The sequence below is a fragment of the Lissotriton helveticus genome, chromosome 5_1, assembly GCF_964261635.1.
Source record: "Lissotriton helveticus chromosome 5_1, aLisHel1.1, whole genome shotgun sequence".
NCBI lineage: Eukaryota > Metazoa > Chordata > Amphibia > Caudata > Salamandridae > Lissotriton > Lissotriton helveticus.
The window spans coordinates 192,962,113-192,981,038 of NC_136065.1; the positions used below are offsets into that span (position 1 = coordinate 192,962,113).

General features: G+C 43.1%; 1 protein-coding gene across 2 annotated transcripts in view; it reads right to left on the reverse strand.

Annotated features, from left to right (window-relative positions):
* The window catches only part of PAPPA (pappalysin 1), a 1,283,063-nt gene that overhangs the window by 415,333 nt on the left and 848,804 nt on the right, over window positions 1-18,926 (reverse strand). For both annotated transcript variants that reach the window (XM_078641985.1, XM_078641984.1), the window contains one exon: window positions 1,294-1,587. In XM_078641985.1, coding sequence (XP_078498111.1) covers window positions 1,294-1,587 — 294 coding nt within the window. The remainder of the gene's footprint in view (window positions 1-1,293; window positions 1,588-18,926) is intronic.

An 18,926-nucleotide genomic window follows, 5' to 3' on the forward strand; every position in this document is an offset into this window, starting at 1 on the left:
GAGACTCCCTAGCACAACGTGCCGGTAGAAAATCTTAGGGCCAAAAGGTTCTCTCAGGAGGGTTATAGAGAGTGAGGAGCTCTGATTGGCTAACAGAAAAGTGTGGTCCTTTTTTACATAACAAAGGTTATGGGTTGCAAAAGAGAAATGGGACTAGGCCTTTTCTCAGTTAGCTATACTGCTAAGCATTGCTTTTTATATACCGGAGACACCCGTCTCGACGACGGGGAAATGATTCAGGTATGTGAATCTATCTATGAAAGCTCCAATACTGGAGTAATAAGAACTTCTAGAACCCTGACCTACTTGTGGCAGTGAAAATATCAACCCAGCTCAAGAAGCAAATGATAATATTCTGGTATATAAAATCATGACTTCTCACTTGGCTGTATTAAATATACACAAAATGCTTAATGTATGATTCACTCACTTTAAATCTTTAGCATCATTATATATTTTTTATGATATGGCGGATCATTATGCCCCCTCAAAATAGGTCTTTCTTTCATCATCCTTGCAATGTCAATTAGCCATTTATTGAAGGGCAGCTCTTCTATCTGTGACATTGGCATTTGCTGCAAACAGCTGATATCTAAAAAAACAAGAAGCCTCAACCCTACAGTTTGAGGGATTCAGGGAAAACATGATGGTCTTAATACTAAAACAAAAAGGACTGGGTGTAAGACCCCATTATAGTCAATTGGCCTTTGACACTATACAAGAGTGGCATTGTACATCAAGGCAAGAGACTGTTTTACAGCGAGACATAAAATGTCCAAAACAACAGTGACCGTTCAATGGGAATTTTAGTATGAGATATGGGTTCGCAGTAAATCAAATCCAATCCAACCCAACACAATCAAATTCTATAGAGTGCTAATCACTCTAGTGAGAAGTAACTATGTGCTGACTCAGCCTGAGCCATGGGGAATTACGCACATAAATGTGTCTTTAGCCATATTGGACATGCTCCCAAGGTTGTTCAGGAAGGTGTTCCAAAATAAGCAGTCCAGTGCAAAAAAAAAGATTTCTCTTCAGCCTTTTTCCTGCCAGTTTTGATAGGGATGGGGGGCCAAAAGGGGTTTACCTGTGGAGCTCAGCCTTCTTTTAGGACAGTGCAATATCAGGCTCTGTTTCATGTAATTCAGTGCAGTATCAAAAGTGCTTTTAAGTTACCAAAATTGATTTGCGCATCGGCTGCAACCTGAAGCCATTACATCCATAATCGTATGCAGGTTCACATCAGATTTTATGGACAGAGCAAATAAATACAGAAATGCAATAGCAGAATACCTGCATAGCTCATGTAGTTGTTGAAAGGAGTATTCACAAAATGCTGGTAGCCACATGTTTCATTCCCAGGGCTTGGGTCACCACACATTTTATGCTTGGGAGCTGGATTGGTGTCACCACAGAGGTCTCCAGTCTCAAAGGATGGTTCCGTCTCCATACACGGGTCACTGCAGGACATAATCTCAGAGATGCCACGAAAGACATGGTAAAGGCCAAGGCTGTGCCCAATCTCATGGATCATCGTGTGTGTGTGACCTGGGATCCCATAAAAAGATGGGTTCAGAACAATTCCACCTGCAAACAAAAGATAAAGGAATAATAATTAGAAGAGAAATAGTAGACATGGAAATCATTGCCTGGAGAGACGACCAAGAGGAGACGTGTGGCTTGACAACAATAAACACAAAGCAACCACCTGTCGAAGAAAGAAGACAGTTGCATCTAAATTACTGTAGAAGTAAGCCAACCTCAAAAGTAGTGAATCCATGCCTTAATGACGACAGAAATGTGCTGAGAGTAGAAAATGGAGCACTTTTGAGATTTTTGGTCAGAAAGGAAAAGACAGGTAGTAACAGAAGTTTCAAAGTACTAGTGTTCACAGGCGTTTCTAGGATCAAACTTTAATATTTTATAAGGAAAATTATGATATCTAGGTCCATTGATAATAGAAAGAGTGAGAGTATTTGAAGCATCCAAGCTCACACCTAATAAATGAGGTTGGAAGCGTCAGACAGAATGGTGCCCAAAAAGAAGAAGAGGAAACAATGGGGATATAAGACATTGTGAAGCTGTGTTTGCTAAATTGTAAAGAGAAACAGAGGTTACAATGAACATGGCACCTGTATCATTCAGTAGGTGAGAAGCATGCATGCATACACGTCACCACATATGTGTGCACCTACTGACATGCATGCTAGCGACTGCTGCATGAACATGCCTCTTTTTATTTTCTTCCTATTTTAAGTTAATAGGTCAGAAAGGCGAGACCTATTGGCTATCACAATGCTTATTTGTTGGATAGTTGAATACATTGCTATGGCTCTCGCTAATTACCTTACCTATGTAAATATCTACATTCACTTAGGGAGCATAAGGGCTGGAAGGAGGAGTGCAGATGGTGCTGTAGCACTTCCAGAAATAGCCATGTTTGGGTTTAGACGGTGAATGAGGAAGAAATATGCCTTTACATTTTGTTTTATCTTGTCATGTTTGCTGTTTATTTAAATACAAAGGTCAAATGTCAGGCCATCTCTTCTGGAAATTGCTACTTATTCCTTTAACATCTAGATTGGCGTTTATGTTTCATTTTTTGACTACGAAGTGAGAGGATTTTTTAATCTGAACTATGTGACAATCTTGCTGGAGTACAGGGAGTGTGAAAGAAGAGGCTGTGGGGAGTTATTTTTTCTCACAACAAAACTTAAATACCTGAAAAGGAACTATACGAATATATCAGCAGATAAGAAAGCACAAAGAAGCACTTTTTTATAATTCTGAAGCAAGGTGTAAACAAGCATTTTAATAGGATCAAAACAAATGAAGAGACTGAATTTAGGGGCCCATCAGGATGGTGGGAGGATCGCCCCCGCCGGGCCGGCGGTAGCCACCGTTGGCCCGGCGGGGGCGATCCGCCCGCCATCCATACCTAAAGAACACCCCACCATATTAGGATGGCTGGGGGGTCCGCGGCGGACGGAAAGTCCGTCCGACGCTTTTCTGCAGGGTCGACTTGTCGACCGGGGGGAAAACGTGAATAATATGGTAGCAGGTGTCTGCAAGACACTGCCATCCATATTATGATGATTGCGGAGAGCAGCCTTTCCATGGCTGCGATGCAGCCATGGAAAGTCATGCGGTTTCTGCTTACAGGGACCCGTTGCGGGCCCCCAGAGTGGGGGGATGAACTTGTGGGGTACCTATGGTACCCCCCCCCACATTGGCATGAACAAGGTGGTAGGCACCACGCGGTGCCTGTCACCTTGTGCATGCCAATGCACACGTGCATTCACTGCATTGTGGTGGGTGGTGCTGTGAGCACCACCCACCACAATGTTGTGAATGGGGGATGCCACTGCCATGGTGGCGGTGGCATCCTAATGGCCACAGCAGGACCGCCGCATCTCTGGCGGACGGTTCCGTTCACTGTTACAGTGGCGGGGGAACTTTGTCCACCCGCCATCATACTAGGGCCCATAGTGAGGTGCAAGTGATAATTATTCACTGAAATCCGATTTCCTCACTGTCGTTTGTGAGCTATGTAGTTTTATCAGTAGAACTGCAGGTCTGTGCACATTTAGGGCCCATTTCAATGAGAAATGTATTGTCTGTAAATGACAGTGCACTACCTTACCATGCTTTAGTAATATATCTAGGGAGGTGTGCTCCAAAATGCACCGCTGAACACATCTACACTGTTACCACTCTTCTGCTGAATCGGCGTGGCTCATTTACTACACTTGTTCTTTTTGTAACGCTTGGATTTTTCACAATTCCTTTCACTTCAGTGATCTAACACTGATGGCAGCACCCCCACTCTGAAAACTGTTCCAGCACCAGTGTTAGAGAGTCACTTATGCGTTGATGGACGAGCTGCCAAACTGCTGATGTGGCAGAGGTCCAGTCTCCACACATCAGCTTCAGTCCCTCCGCAAAAGGAGATTTAGTTGTAGGGGTGCCCATAAATTGCGGAGTTTCACTTTTTATCGCCGTTTTAGTGGCCAGAAACTGCTGCTAAAACAGCGATAATGGGCTTGCTAATATGCGTTACAGAATTCCAATAGAAGCCCAGGTTAGATGTCTGCACATACATAGGTAGTTTTCTGGATTAGGTGAGGCATTGCCTTTGGAAGCATGGCAATTTTTTGAAGATGCCTCATAATCGCCTACCTCTAAACGAGGTCCTTAATTTAGAAATCTTGCAACAATGCTGTTGCTTTTTTTTTTTTTAGAATTTCTGCAAAATCAGTTTTCACTAAAGATATATTGAACTCATTTTCTATTTTCCTTCCCATTCTAGAGTTGCGGGGTACAAGCAGTTGATGTTCAGAATACTAGATCCTTAAATGTTGTATTATGGCATTGGAGTTTGTGCGCAGGCATTCATTTTGTGCGGAGATTATGATTGGATACCACTGCCAACAGCATGGAAAAGGCACCATCCATGTGTTCGATGAGCACACTAACAGCAAGGCCAAACACTGCCCATCTGGGCCCTGGGTTGAGACACTGTTGTGCGGAGTATGCAAAATGAAGTCAAAGCCTTGGAGCGGGATCACATTTTAGAATGCATCCACCACAATTCTTTCTACAGAAACTCAATGATCCCCACCAGGGAAGCGGATTCGCTTTCCCTTTCCCTCTTTTCTTTTGTGAACTTGATTGCCAGAGCATTCTTTTAAATCCAGGACTTCCTGTAAGTCCATGCTTCACATTTACTATTTCAGCAATGCAATTCTCAGCTCTCCTTGCGGCTACACGCAGGGCTGTCACAACCACCAATGCTTGGCAAGGGGAATTATTTTATTGTATTCAGACACATCCAAATGTTCTACCCCTTCCCTGCCTCACTATTTTGGATTCGTTTCATATTGGTTTGAAAGACGCAAACCGCCTTCCCTCTTGAGGGTCTCCGATTATTTCCCCAGTACCAAAGGGGCCTGAGTCAAGGTTGTGCATTCCCCAGATTCAAATCTTTTGGCTTTCGCTCCAGCCGGAATACCTCAGTGTGGAGGCGTGTGGAGAGCTTGAAAGGCTAAGATGTTTATGTCCTGAATGTTCTCAGTACTGCTCTCGTTGTGGGCCACAGAGGGGATCAGAAATCTCGCGTGTGTGTCAATGACTAGAAATGATTCACGCATGACCATGGTTTCTGGGATCTCTGCTGAAGATTTGTGTTACCTGATCTGTTTTCCAGAGCATTTCGGACACTGAGCTTGCAAATTCCATGGTTACAATGAGGCAGGTGTGTGACAAGCAGGAGAAACATAAGACCACCATTCTCTCAATGCTCAGGTCGACAAGGTGGAATATACTCTTCTTGTAAACGCGTAAAGTTGAGAAAGAAATGAAGCATATTGAGTATCCATCAAGGAAGAGCAAGTAATGGTTGCGTTCAGTCAAGTCATCAAAACACATTCTTAAAGTGCAAACGGCAGTGAACTATTTTTCATCGCAAGAATGAGCAGCGCAAAAAGCTGATTAATTGATTTGACAGGAGAAATATATAACTGTGTTTGACATGCTGAAGTGCAGGGAGGGAACCAGAGGAACGGCGCAAAGCGCTACCAAAAATCGAGTACTTGATCGCCAATAGAAATAAATACGTTGATCTTTCTGAAAATCACAAATAAACCATAAAAGTAGACATTAGAACCCTCATGAAGGAAAAGGGCATCATAACAGTTTAATTAAGATGCAGTAGCAAACAATATGAAAAGGGAGCAAAAGCACGGTTTATTCACGTGCAATACTCTGCAATACACATTATGTATTAGTGACACCTCTTTATGATTAGATGGACGCTATACTTTTTGTCATTTGGTTATTTTAAGCATTTCCTTGATCGTCGGGAGTTACCAGGTAAAAATTAAAATGTATCACAAGCCACACACTCGCTCAGCATGGAGAATCCTACGAATTGTATCCTGATTTGAGTACACCTACTACCAGGGTTGGATTGGGATTAGATATCGGCCCGGGCGGGCACACAAAAAAAAGTGTCCCACACTTGCATATTGCCTTTTCACAAAACACTGCTTCGGCGAAGTTTTATATACACCTGAATACAAGTGAGGCCACTTCTGCTCACACCCCCTGCCTCCACTCAGTATGCACACATTAATTGGCTCGCCCAGTGAGAGAAAGGGAGTGACACCTCTATCCGTTGATAAAAGGGAGGTAATGGACGCCCATCTGCCACTCAGGGACCACTGGGCCGACATCTAAACACATCTGATACACCCAAAATCAGCCACCCAGGCTGCCCAAAAAGCAGCCCACAGCTGGAACTTCGATATCGGCCCCTTGGCCATTGCCCCAGTGCCCGAGTGCCCGCCTTACCAGTCCGGCTCTGCCTACTATCAGCACGCTCATGTTGGGTACTTCTTCACACACAGTGGTGTGGCTAGACCTTTTGCTGCCCTGCGGTGGTCGTATGCGGGGTTACTGGTGATCCATCACAGCCATTGCGTCCGTGCGGCCGCAGTTAACAGTGGGAGGAGGGGAAGGGGGAGGCTGTGCCACCCCCAAAAATCGCCCCCGCTATGCCACTGTTCAGACAAAATGGCAAATTTACTTAGCTGTCACACATATTAAAGCATAAACCAAAGTTACTGTGCTGTGTTGGGTGGAAGGAAGACAGTAGTATAGAGTGTTACTGGGATATGGTGTGGTTGCCTTCTTCCCCAAGTTGTGGTTAACTAGAGGCACAATCTGCACAATGTCTACCATAGGTTTTGTACTGGAAGATTAAGCTTCCAGTAAAAGAAAATTGATTAGACATAGTTTAAAAATTCCAACTTTGTATGTGTGCTGTTACAGCAGTACAAATGCAAATGTTTGAAATGTTTGAATTTTTTTTTGGGCACAAAGACCTCTTTACAAATTTTAGAAGATAAAGCTGTACATCAAAATCCATGGATGGTCGTATTGGAACACCCAATGGATGCCCTATGCATTGTTTTAGGGCTAATTTGTAATGCAAAATAAGTTTTGCCCTGGAAAGTAAATTACACTTTTTGTGATTGTGTGTGTCTGTCTGTGAGCAGCTTTGTATCTATATGTGAATGTGTGATGTGTTTGAATGTATGGATGTGAATGCCTATGTGGTTTTCTGCATATACGCATTTGTTTGTGTGTGTGCCTGGGTATAGGAGCGTCTGTGTATCTATGTATGAAAGTGTATGTTGTGCATAAATATATTGGCATGTGTATTTGGTTTTCTGCCTGTAGGTACGTGTGTGTGAGCATCTGTGTTTCTATGTGTTATGTTATGTTATCTGGATTTCTAAATTGCCACTATTCACCCAAGGGGTATCTAGGCGCTGGAACTGTTGTGAAGGTCGTTTGTAAGTCCTAGTTCATGAGCGAGGTCTTCAGCTTCCTGCGGAATCCCGGTGGCAAAATGGAGCCCCATAGGTGTAGCGGGAAGTCGTACCATGTCTTGTGTGGAAGGTATAAGAAGGTGATAAGGCAAGCCCTCCTGTTCTGCTTTTGTAGGTGTAGGGTGTGTGTGCGTGCATGAGAGAAAGAGAGAGGCAGAGTGAAGGTGTCTGGTGGGCTGGTGGAAGTGGAGGCGGGAGTTGAGGTGTGCTGTCGCAATATTGTGTAGTGCCTTGTATGCATGTGAGGAGCTTTAATTGGCAGCGTTTGTATATGTGTGAGTGTGTGTGTTGTGCATACATGTGAACACCTGGAAATGTATGTGGTTTTCTGTGGGAGTGTGCGTGAGAGAGAGAGGGAACGGGAGAAAGAAAGAGAGAGAGAGAGCATGAACAATGGGATTGAGAAATGCAGAGGGGGCCCTTGGACAGAAGATATGTTCCTTCCTGAGGCGCACATTATTCACGTCTGTCAAAGGCTTAAATCAAATGCAATTGAAAACATTTCCTCCATTCAGCCAATCTCAGCGCCTAGACCTGGCTTCCAGTACTAAACAATTCTTTATTAAATGCATATTTGTTTTCCGAAAAAGAAAAACCCACAGAAAACGGAGGGGGGCAGAAAGGAGGAACGATTGGGCACCAATAGGATAGAAGGGAGTAGAAGAGAAAAAAGGGGGCTGCAAAAGAAGGAAACAAAGCCGCATAAAAAGAGAGAGAAAGAGACAGACAGGCCTATCAGTAAATGCATATTCAGTCTTAAGCAAATTTTAAAAACTCAATGTACCTAGGCCTGTAAAGAATTCATCAACAGATTCAAGGCAGGCATAAGCCAATTTATCTGTGTGTCTGCCACAACGGCGGAGTTATCCGGACTTGTAGGGCAAATTTCCTACTTACCTTTGGTAACGCCTTATCTGGTAGAGACAGGATCCGGACGCAGATTCCTTACCTTTGAATACTCCCCAGGCGCCACACTGAATCCTGGAAAGTTTTTCAGCAGTACCTCTGTGCCTCAGTAGAGGGCGTCATGGGGCTCTGAGGTGAAGTCGACCGCCGGATGTGACGTCGATGGAGTCCATATATACCCCTTCCCAACACGCTGACATCAGTTTCTTCGGTGACTACATTCTGCGCCAAAAACGTGGAACCACTTACATAAACTGGCCAAGGAAACAGTGTGCCAATAAAGAGATATCCCTGTCTCTGTCAATACAGACGTATCTGCAAGAAGGAGTATCCCAATATCAAGAGGGAGGAATATCCAAATATCAAGCAGGATATGAAAATAGGAATGAGTCAGTTCACAGAGCGGGGCGGATGGGAGGGTCAGTAAGGAATCTGCTGCTAGATCCTCTCTCTACCAGACACTGGGTTACCGAAGGTAAGTAACATCATCTGATAGAGACATGTAGCTGCAGATTCCCTCCCTTGGAATTAGATACCAAAGCAAAAACATGTCTGGAAGAGGGCCTGCGAACTGATCAGATCAAAATCTTTGATTAGAACTAGCCGATGTCTAGCCGGAGCATAAGAAGGCAGAAGAGAATGTCCGCTCTAAGGCAGGATGGCTAGGAAGAAATGCTCTGCAGCCCAAGAACATTGGTAGGAACTAAAGGTACTAAAAGCAGAAAAAGAAAATGCATGTAGCTTTACTCCTGGCAGAGGAAGAGAATTGTGTCAGAAGACAACATACTTCATGGAGCCAAAGTTAGTGCATTGGCACAGCAGAACCAGGGTCGGCCGTGAGTAGGGGACAGGACCAAAGGTGACTCTACTGAGCCATAGCTTCTTGCCACAGGAAAGCATTATCTTAGCCAAATTGTTTCGTAGAAACAGAAAGAAGGGAAACCAAGTACCCATGCACAGGCGAGAGCATAGAGCAAGATCTGAACAAGAAGTCAGAAAAGACAACAAAGTACAACAGTTGTCTTGATGATTAAACTACCATAGATTGAGGTAGCACCTCTGGAATCACCCATAACGATAGTCATTTGGGAGGAAAAAAGAGAACACTGTCAACTGTAAGAAAAGAAGGAAGTATAGATAATAATATATATAATATATATAAGCGCCAAAGCAGCAGCAGCGGCAGCGGAGTATCCTGATATATATATATATATATATATATATATATATATATATATATATATATATATATATATATATATATGTTCGTCACAATTCGCTGATTTACAACGAAAGTAAACGGCACTCCAAAGTCTTTTGTCCAGGAAGAAATTTTATTCGGCAGACCCCCTGCCCCCTCGACAAACGCGTTTCACCACTAGGGCTTCGTCAGTGAAAAAAAAAAAAAATATATATATATATATATATATATATTATAAGCAAAAACGCCCTGAAGCATTACAGTGCGCACTCAGCAGCCAGCCTGCCGTCCGGCCTTCTCTGACATCTCATTGTCCCAGTCAGGAATGGTTGGATCGCCTGACGCGTTTCAAGACATTTAGTCTCTTCATTAGAGGCGGCTTCAATACATGCAAGTTCGGATTGCTCCCATTTATTTAAATTCGTCACATGGTTGTTATTGGCCCACAGTGGGCGGCACCCAATTCAACATCGAGGCAATGCATGGTGGACTTCGTAGTCCTAAATGAGAGCGAATGTCAGTGTTCCCAAGGTTGGTTCCGCACTTGCAATGTTCATTTTGAAGATGTAAAATCCTTAGTAGGATCCTGATAGGTACAGCGAGATTATTGCGTCTGGCTCGCTGCGCTGAAACAGGAAAAAGCAGTTTTTCCCCCAGCCTCTTGGTTCGCCAAGATGGTGCAGCTCCGTCACGGCAGGGCAGCCGTGTAAGTAGGTTATAAGCAAAAACGCCCTGAAGCATTACAGTGCGCACTCAGCAGCCAACCTTGGGAACACTGCTTTCACCCTACAAACCTAAAGAGAAGTATTCCCTATGGCGAATTCATCCGCATGAAAAGAAACTGCTCTAATACAAAAGAAATGAATCAGAAATACAGAGAAACCACCAAAAGATTCTTGCAACGAGGATACACATACAATGACGTGAAAAAAGGTGAACTCAAGGCAAGAGACCTAAGCAGAACACAAACATTGATTAACAAAAAGAAACCTAATGAAACGCCATTAAAACCAGAACCAATCCGTATGATAATCACATACAGTAAAGAAAGTCAAAAAGTGAGAACAATATTAAATAAATATTGGAACTTAATTCAAAATGATCCTGATATTGGAGAGCAATTAGGCAACCATCCTCTTGTAACATTTAGAAAGCCACCCTCACTACAAGACAAACTTGTGAGAAGCCACTTTGAGATGAAAAAGACAGATGATTGGCTTTCATTAAGACAAAAGGGATTCAAGAAATGCTTTCAATGTAAAGCCTGTACTGTAGGTGAATCTGTTAAATCACTGAAAGATCCTCAGGGAAAAACATTCAACATAGAACAAATTATCACATGTAAGACAACTCATGTGGTATATATTCTAACATGTGCTTGTGGTAAGAACTACATCGGAATGACGACCTGTCCACTGCACAAAAGAATCCTGGAGCATATTAGAGCTATCCAAAATGAAGACATGTCTTATGCAATAGCCAAGCATATGTCACGACACAAAGGAAAGACCTGGAAAGACATAAGATACAGTGGTATGGCGACAATTCCTCCCAATGAAAGAGGGGGAAATAGAAAACTACAATTACAGAGATTGGAGTCTCGTCTAATTATAAGATTCCAAACGAAAATACAGAGAGGATTGAACATGGACGAAGAGATGTATGTCCACCTGTGAACTAACTGTATGATGGAACTGTAATTGAAACAGGAAGGACAAAAAAAACAAAAAAAACAAAAAAAGAGAGAAAAAAACAATAAACGAAGAAAATGGACTAAGACAATCATAAATTGAATGAACATGAATCCCAGGCCTAATTTATCACTCTATTACAATTCTGTAGGGCACTTAGCCCATTACGAACAGACTATAACAAATTGGTCAGATCATTCTGGTGAAGTCATAATGGCACTTAGCCCATACTGTACATTGCAATACCATTAACATTAATTCTTTTACTTAATAGAAATTATGTTTTTTGCATTTTGGTTAATGCCCTACATGGGCGACACGAACATTTCTAGTATTTAACCATATTACAGAGACTTCAAATTATGTAATGCCAATATGAATCTTTAGAGTGACTAAAAAAAGCCTTTAATGTTACAAAGATTCAATTGATATAAACGATTCTGTTGATACATGTTATTTGAAACTACCTCCCCCACAATGCATCATTAATTGCAAGTGGGTGTAAAGGTATAAAAACTGAAAAGAGATGTAGGACTAGTGGCAACACTGTGATCAAGACCTGCGGTCGAAACGCGTAGGTGTAGGGGGCTACATGGAGTCTCTGCGCTAATAAATCCTTTAATTATACATTGAGCGTGTGCGGACATTAAGTTTCTTCTTGGTGATTAATTTAAATACAGAGAGTCGTTCGTCCCTGTTGTCCAGCACCTACCGTGCATATATATATATATATATATATATATATATATATATATATATATATATATATATATATACATATATATATATATATATATATATATATATATATATATATATATATAATGGAAAAGGACCCCAATATTACACAATAATGTCAGAGACAACAAGAGTACCAGGCTGAATGACCTACACAATTTTGGACAAGGAAAAGGAGAGTGTGGGAAGCATCACAGACAGAGGGAAAAGAAACGCCCGCTGGCACAAGAAACAAGGCCAACAGACTGATGCAGCTGCAAAAGACATTGAAGGTTATATTGTGAAAGAAGACTGCAGGGTGGAAAATCTCACTAGAAAGAGATCAAGACCTGCATCCGTGTTCCTGAACACCCAAAGGAGTAGGATAGGAAGGCCTTCAGAACAACTGATAGTAAGTGAGACAGACAAAGTAGGACCTGGCTGGGCATTGGACGAGGAAGAGGGGGTGCATCCTCTGCAGTAATAGCATGCATGAAAAGCAGAGCCCAACATGGTTTGCAGAACGTACAAGAGTACAAATATGAAGTCCAGGGAAGAGCGTCTCTATAGGAGACCGGAAACAGAAAAAGTGCAGCCAGTATAAATGTATCAGAAGAAAGGCCTTCAGAATAGTACGTACTGAGAGCACAAAAGGGTTCAGTATACACTTGTACATGAAGGTAAAAAACACTCCAGAGCTTTCAAAGGAAGGTGAAGACACAACTAGAGAAAATAACTCTCGAGAAGTGAGATCACAAAAATAAAGAGCTGGTACAACTAATCCTGAATGGCTAGACACATAAATATGAGCAGTATAGGAGAAAAGAGAAACCTTAGACAAAAAGAACGGTCAAAAAGAGCAACCAAGTTTCCGATGAACCACTCTAGAAGAAAAGGAACACTAAGAGTCAAAGACCTTTGCTAAAAGAGTTAAACAACAGCCAGCACACAAAACAAGTAGTCTAAGGTGAACACCTCACCGGGTGCCACTCGAGGGTTGGAATGTTTAGAAAAAACTGGAAGCCAGAAGCCTACCAGTGGTTCATTAGATAGAAAAAAGAGTGTCCCCGACTAACCAAGTCCGTGGGGAGCTAGGGAAGCAAGTCCACTTGGAAGGTGGATGTAGAGAGTTAACAGAATTAATAGGTCTTTCCATCCTGGCTGTCCAACACCGTAGCAATGCAGAGTCAGCATCGGCGCTGAATAGATTGGCATCATCAAAGGGCATGTCAATCAAGGTGTTTTGAACAGTCTCTGAAAACCCAGAGGTGAGCAAACAGGCAGGCCGACGTAGTGCCACTGAAGAGACCATAGCCCAGCCTATGGAGTCAATGGTATCCACACTACATTGAATGATTAATTTAGCTGCTTGTTGCCCATCCTGTATTAATGGGGCAAGATTGTTGCAGGTCTCATCTAGAAGGGAGGGCAGCAGACATATCAATGAGTCTCACAATGTATGGGAAAAGCGTCTAAGGACGCAAGAAGCATTAAGGGATTGCAGTGCAGAACTGGTGGAGGAGAAAATATGTCTGCCACAAGTGTCTAGCCTTCTGGACTCTCTGTCTGGAGGGACAGAAGGAAGAGTGTTGATATTTTGGGTGTCTGAAGTGGCCTGTACCACAAAACTGTGAAGAGTATGATGGCGGAGGAGACAGGTCATATCACCGGGAGCAGGACAGTGTCTGTGAGCAATCCACATGGGCCCCTTTAACGGGTTTAGCCCAAGCCCTCAACAAAATATCAAATAGAGCTTCACTTTAGGGAAGCACCGGCTCTACCCCTGTTTGGCCTTGATTGAGGACGCCAAGTAAGGGATCAGTCACCATTTTCATAGAAGGAAGTGTCATATCCAAAACGACAGAAACACGTCTGTGCATGTCAGCTAGAGAGGAGCTCACTTCTGTAGCGAGGCCAGGAGGGGAAAGGAGGCCTAAAACTGAAGAATACGTCAAACCACTAGCTTCACCCAACTCAGTCATTCCATTGGATGATGGGCAGTGTCATAGATGGGGGTGGGTGGGATGACTCGAAATCCTCTTCATCACCTCCATAATCGTGTTCCTCAGAAGGAAGGGGTACCATAGAGAGGGAAGTAAAGGTGTCTGAGGCAGTTGGCTCCACAGGTGCCACATCAGACTTTATCTGGCATTGAAGCGGTGATACCTCGGCGTTGGATAGGGGGAGTGGTGAGGCACTGATCGGCACCGCCGCCATCGAAGTCGGTTGATTGGACCCAGGCCCTGAAGGTGGAAATCTTGAAAAGCTGTTCACCTGCATCAAAACAGATTTGAAATCCGAGGGCAAACCCACGTGGACACAGTCACAGCTCCCTGCACCTCCTTGGGGCCGAAGTGCACTCCAGGGGAAGGTGTACACCCAAAGATAGGGATTTGTAATATTTTCGCATCTGGGTCTGAGTCACTTCGACTCCAGGGTAGGTTGGGAGGCGCAGGGTAGACTTGTGTACTGACTCTTCAACCAAAGATCGTGAACAGGCTGTATGTGGCGAAGTCGGGGTGCAACGATTTTGACTGCTGTGTCGTGACTTATCTTGGGTTGTCAACGGAGCACAGGACCGACTCCTCAACCAGTCATGTGGACGGGAAGTCTTGGAAGACTGCGACATCCATGATGCTAGGAGCTTCATTCGACATTCCCTCAGCACCTTAGGGCAAAGTTGGTGACAGGCGTCACACTCATCAGAGTTATGGTGCTCCGTCAGGCACCACATACAGAAAGAGTGAGGGTTTGCGGAAGACATTTGTCTTCTAAAAGTCCCACAAGGTTTAAACCCCGAGGGCATAAGAAACTGTTTAAAAGCACTCTGTTCCGTTCAACAAAAATATCAAAGTAGGCCTAAAAATGGGCAGAGGAACTGCTTACCAGATCCGCGTTGAAAGTGCGGAAAAGAAGAAACTGACATCACCACGTTGAGAAGGGGCCTATATGGATTGAGTCTACGTCACATCCGGTGGTTGCCATCACTATGGAATTGCACAATGCCCTCTACCGACACGCAGAGATACTGCTTAATTTTATTTTCCAGATCCAGTCAGCGCCTAAGGAGAATTCAAAGGTAGGGAATCTGCGACTAGATGTCTCTATCAGATAATTCCACTCAAGAGGTGGGCACTGGGTGTTCCAACTTGTGGTTTGCCTTGGAACACTCGTACACATGACTGTTTGTCAGCATTCACAAACTCCACTTCTTTCCATTTTCACTATGGAAAAGGTTATAATTTGCTCCAGCACAGGGCTAGGGTAACTTCACCTCCATGGTGTGAAAGGGAACATATCACCCAAGATTTGCTGGAGGTGCACGAGAAGTAGATTTTTAACAGAGAACAATATTTTCCACACAATGAGAATAGGATCTCATTGGGAAAAAACGAGTTACTTACCAGTAACTATGGTTCCCCAGCATTGGTATTTTTCGTAGATTCACATGCTTGAAACATTCCCTGTCATTGAACTGGGAGTCCCTCTGTAACTTTAAAATAGCATTATAGTGCACTGATGGCAGTTAAAGCCATAGGCAGAGCCCACTTTACTAGCACATTCACTTAATTTTAACAGGCCCAAACTTCAGCCAATGAGGTGAGAGTGCATTGTGACTCACCCCTCCCACAGCAGCTGACACTTAATACTTTGTAGCAGGAGTGGTAGGAAATTGTTAAAAACACCAAGTCAAAGACGAAAGGACTGTGGTGAGCCTCTATTAGGGGAGAAGGGTGGGTCACATGTGAATCTATGAAAGATACCAATTTTGAGAACCACAGTTAGAGATAAGTATATCGTTTTTTCTCCAGCATTGGATCTTATATAGATTCACATGCTCAAATCAGAATGTCAACCTGTGTTAACCTTTTAAACAACTGTGTACATTAAAAGAGGGTGGTGGGATAGAGAAAACAGGCTAGGCCTTTTTGAATAGATGACAGAGAAGTGCCTGCCCCACTGCTAAATCCCTGTCTTCAACTGTTTCCAGGCAGTAGTGTTTTGTAAAGATGTGTGTGTTCCTTGATGTTGCAGCCCGGCAGATATCTATCAGTGACACTCCCAAATAGAGAGCCGATAAAGTAGCCAGGCTTCTAGTGGAATGGGCTTTAACCACCTGTGTCAAAATTGTTCCTTCTTTTGCTGTGACAGAAGGTTATTGTTGCAGCGACCCATTTCAAAATGCCCTCTATTGTTACAGGGAAGCCTTTGCTTGGTGTCGAAAAGATCGTAAAAGCTAATTGGACTATGTATGTGTTTAGTTAAGTCCAGCTTGACTGTTAAACACATGAGAGTACTTTATTCATTCCCTGTTCACTGGTGGCATTTGAGATGGTGGCAACACGCTGAATATATCTTTCAGAAACTAATTTGAATACACTGTGCGACCATATAGGTGACTTGTTCAGTGTACCTTTGAAACATAATATGGCTGCAAAGTGAACTCTAATTGAGGCATCCTTAAGTCCTGACGTTTCCAATTATAAAAGGTAAAGAAGTATCTGATGGGTCTTGATTTGAAAGGGATGGAATCCATTAGTGCCACACCATGTACAACATATTTTCCTTTTAGCAGTGTATATTCTATTTGCTGGTACAGCTCCGGGCTATCCCAAGCTGTACTTGCAATCTTGTGGGATATCTAACTGTCCAAATTCATGGTTCTTAGGAGCCAGACTGTCTATTCGAGAGATTGCTGAGATTGCTGAGAAGGTTGAAGTATCTGACCCCGGCATCTAGAGAGGAGATTTGTTGGCAATGCCAGTAGAAGGGGCTGGTCTTGCGATAGTTGCATTTGGTGCGAGAACCAATATTTTCGTAGCCAATAGGGTCTATGAGACTCATCATGCATGGTTCACTTTTCATTGTTGCTATTATTTGTGTAGGAGGGGCAGTGGTGGAAAAGCATAGGCAAACAACTTGTACATCCTTATTAAAAGGGAATACCCCCAGAAATTTAGTTGTGGGTGTCTGCTTGAGGAATAGCAGCATTTCGTTTTTCATTGCAAACCGGTCTTTGTTTGGTTTTCCCTAGGTCCAGAATATACAATGTTTTTTAACTCCGACTTATGTGAATCCTGCAGGGTTCTCCTGAGATAATTTGCCTGATCGTTATTGGTGGCCAGTAAGTGTTTCACTGTAAGGGTGATTCTGTTGTGAGTTGACCAATGTCATAGTTTTTGTGCTTCCGTTGATAATATCTCGAGTGTGTTCCTTCTTGTTTGAGTATGTAGAACAGTGTTGTGGTGTTGTATGTTCAGACCAGCACTTTTGAGTTGGAGATGCGAGGGAGAAAAGACCGTAAGACACTCAAGACTACTCTCAGCATGAGCTTGTTTATATGAAGGCTCTTTTCTTCCTGCGTCCAGAGACCTCTTGTTGATAACTCTTGGAGATGTGCTACTCATCCTTAGATATAGAGACATCGCTGGTGTCCACTATTTGACATTTTTGTTGAACGAAGGTCAGACATGTGTTCTTGTGCTGTCCACCAGGGAAGTCCTTTAACCATTTGGTTTGTTGCGTTACCGCCATCCCGTTATTGAAGGGGCTAGTTATAAGTGCCTATTGTCTGTCCAACTCTTCTTGTATTGGCCACATGTGTAGTCTGTGGAATGGTATTAGCACTCTAGAAGAAGACATTATGCTAAGTAGTCTCTTGAGGAGGCGCACTTTTGTCCCTTTCTGTTTTAGTATTTGCTTTGCTAATGCAGAAAGTGCTATTGCTTCTCCATTGATGGAAACGCTTTTTCACTTGTCTTATCTATTCTGGCCCCTAGAAAATTCATTCTTCTTGATGAGATCAAGTATGACTTGTTTTTATTCAATACAGGCACTGATTAGTTGTTGGTACATTTTATGGACAAACTTTAATCATCGAGTCATCTAGGTAACCGTAGACTTGATGTCCTAGACGTCGAAAGTGGTCTGCCACTGGTGCTATACATTTGGTAAAGATTTTGGGTGAAAATTGAAGGTGAAAGGAAAGTACTCAAAATTGGTAGTGGCAACTTCCTATCTTGAATTGTAGGAATTTATGATGCATTTTGAAAACGGGAATATGGAAGTACTTCTGTTTGAGTTCCAATGATACCATGCACTTGTTTCTCATTAGAAGGGTAGAACATATTGGAGTGTGACAAATCTGAATGTTTGCTTTCTCAGATAGTTTGACCATCAAAGTCTTTGGATTCGGGGTACCATTCAATGCAGATGACAAACAGCTAATTATCTCCTGTGGAAGATCTGGACAAAACTAAAGAAAGTGTTTTTTGCCGGAATGATGGCAATTGCTGACTGGATGACAGTAAGCCTTCAGTTGAATGCTGGCAAAACTGAAATCATGCTGTTTGGTAAGGCCTAACTGCTTAGGTCCTCTGACTGGTGGCCTCCGGAACTTGGCATAGCCCCAAGTCCAAAACTAGGGGTCAAAAACCTGGGTATCCAACCGAACCACACACTATTTATGAAGGAGCAGGTTTCATCTACGTGCGGCATATGTTTCTATATAATGATTCTGTTGAGGCAAGTGTTCACCTCCCTCCCCCTTTCTGCAAGGAGACTTGGTATAGGCATTGGTCATCATTGCTTTTGATTGTTGAATGTAAGTGTAATAAGGAAAACCTAATAAAAATCGTATAAAAAAAACTTTGTTTGGATAATGGCAATGCCCTATTGGCCTTGGCAAATGAGACATTGCTTTCTAAACTCCAAGGGGTGCAAAATACCACCGGCCGTCTCATCTGCAGTCTTCCATCCAGAGCTGCTTCCTTCCCTTTTTTGCGTTCACTGCACTGGTTACCAGTCCGTAAAAGGTTTATTTTTTAAATCTGTTGCCTGACACACAATTCCTTGCTTGGAAAATGTCCCAGCTATCCATCTTCGAGACTTTCTCATTACTGCCCTCCCTGGCTGCTCAGATCTAGTGACAAAGCATTGCTGACCGTCCCAAGGGTCAGAAAGGCCAGTGTAGAAGGCAGATCTTTGTCTTATCTAGCCCCTCTGAACTGGAATAGG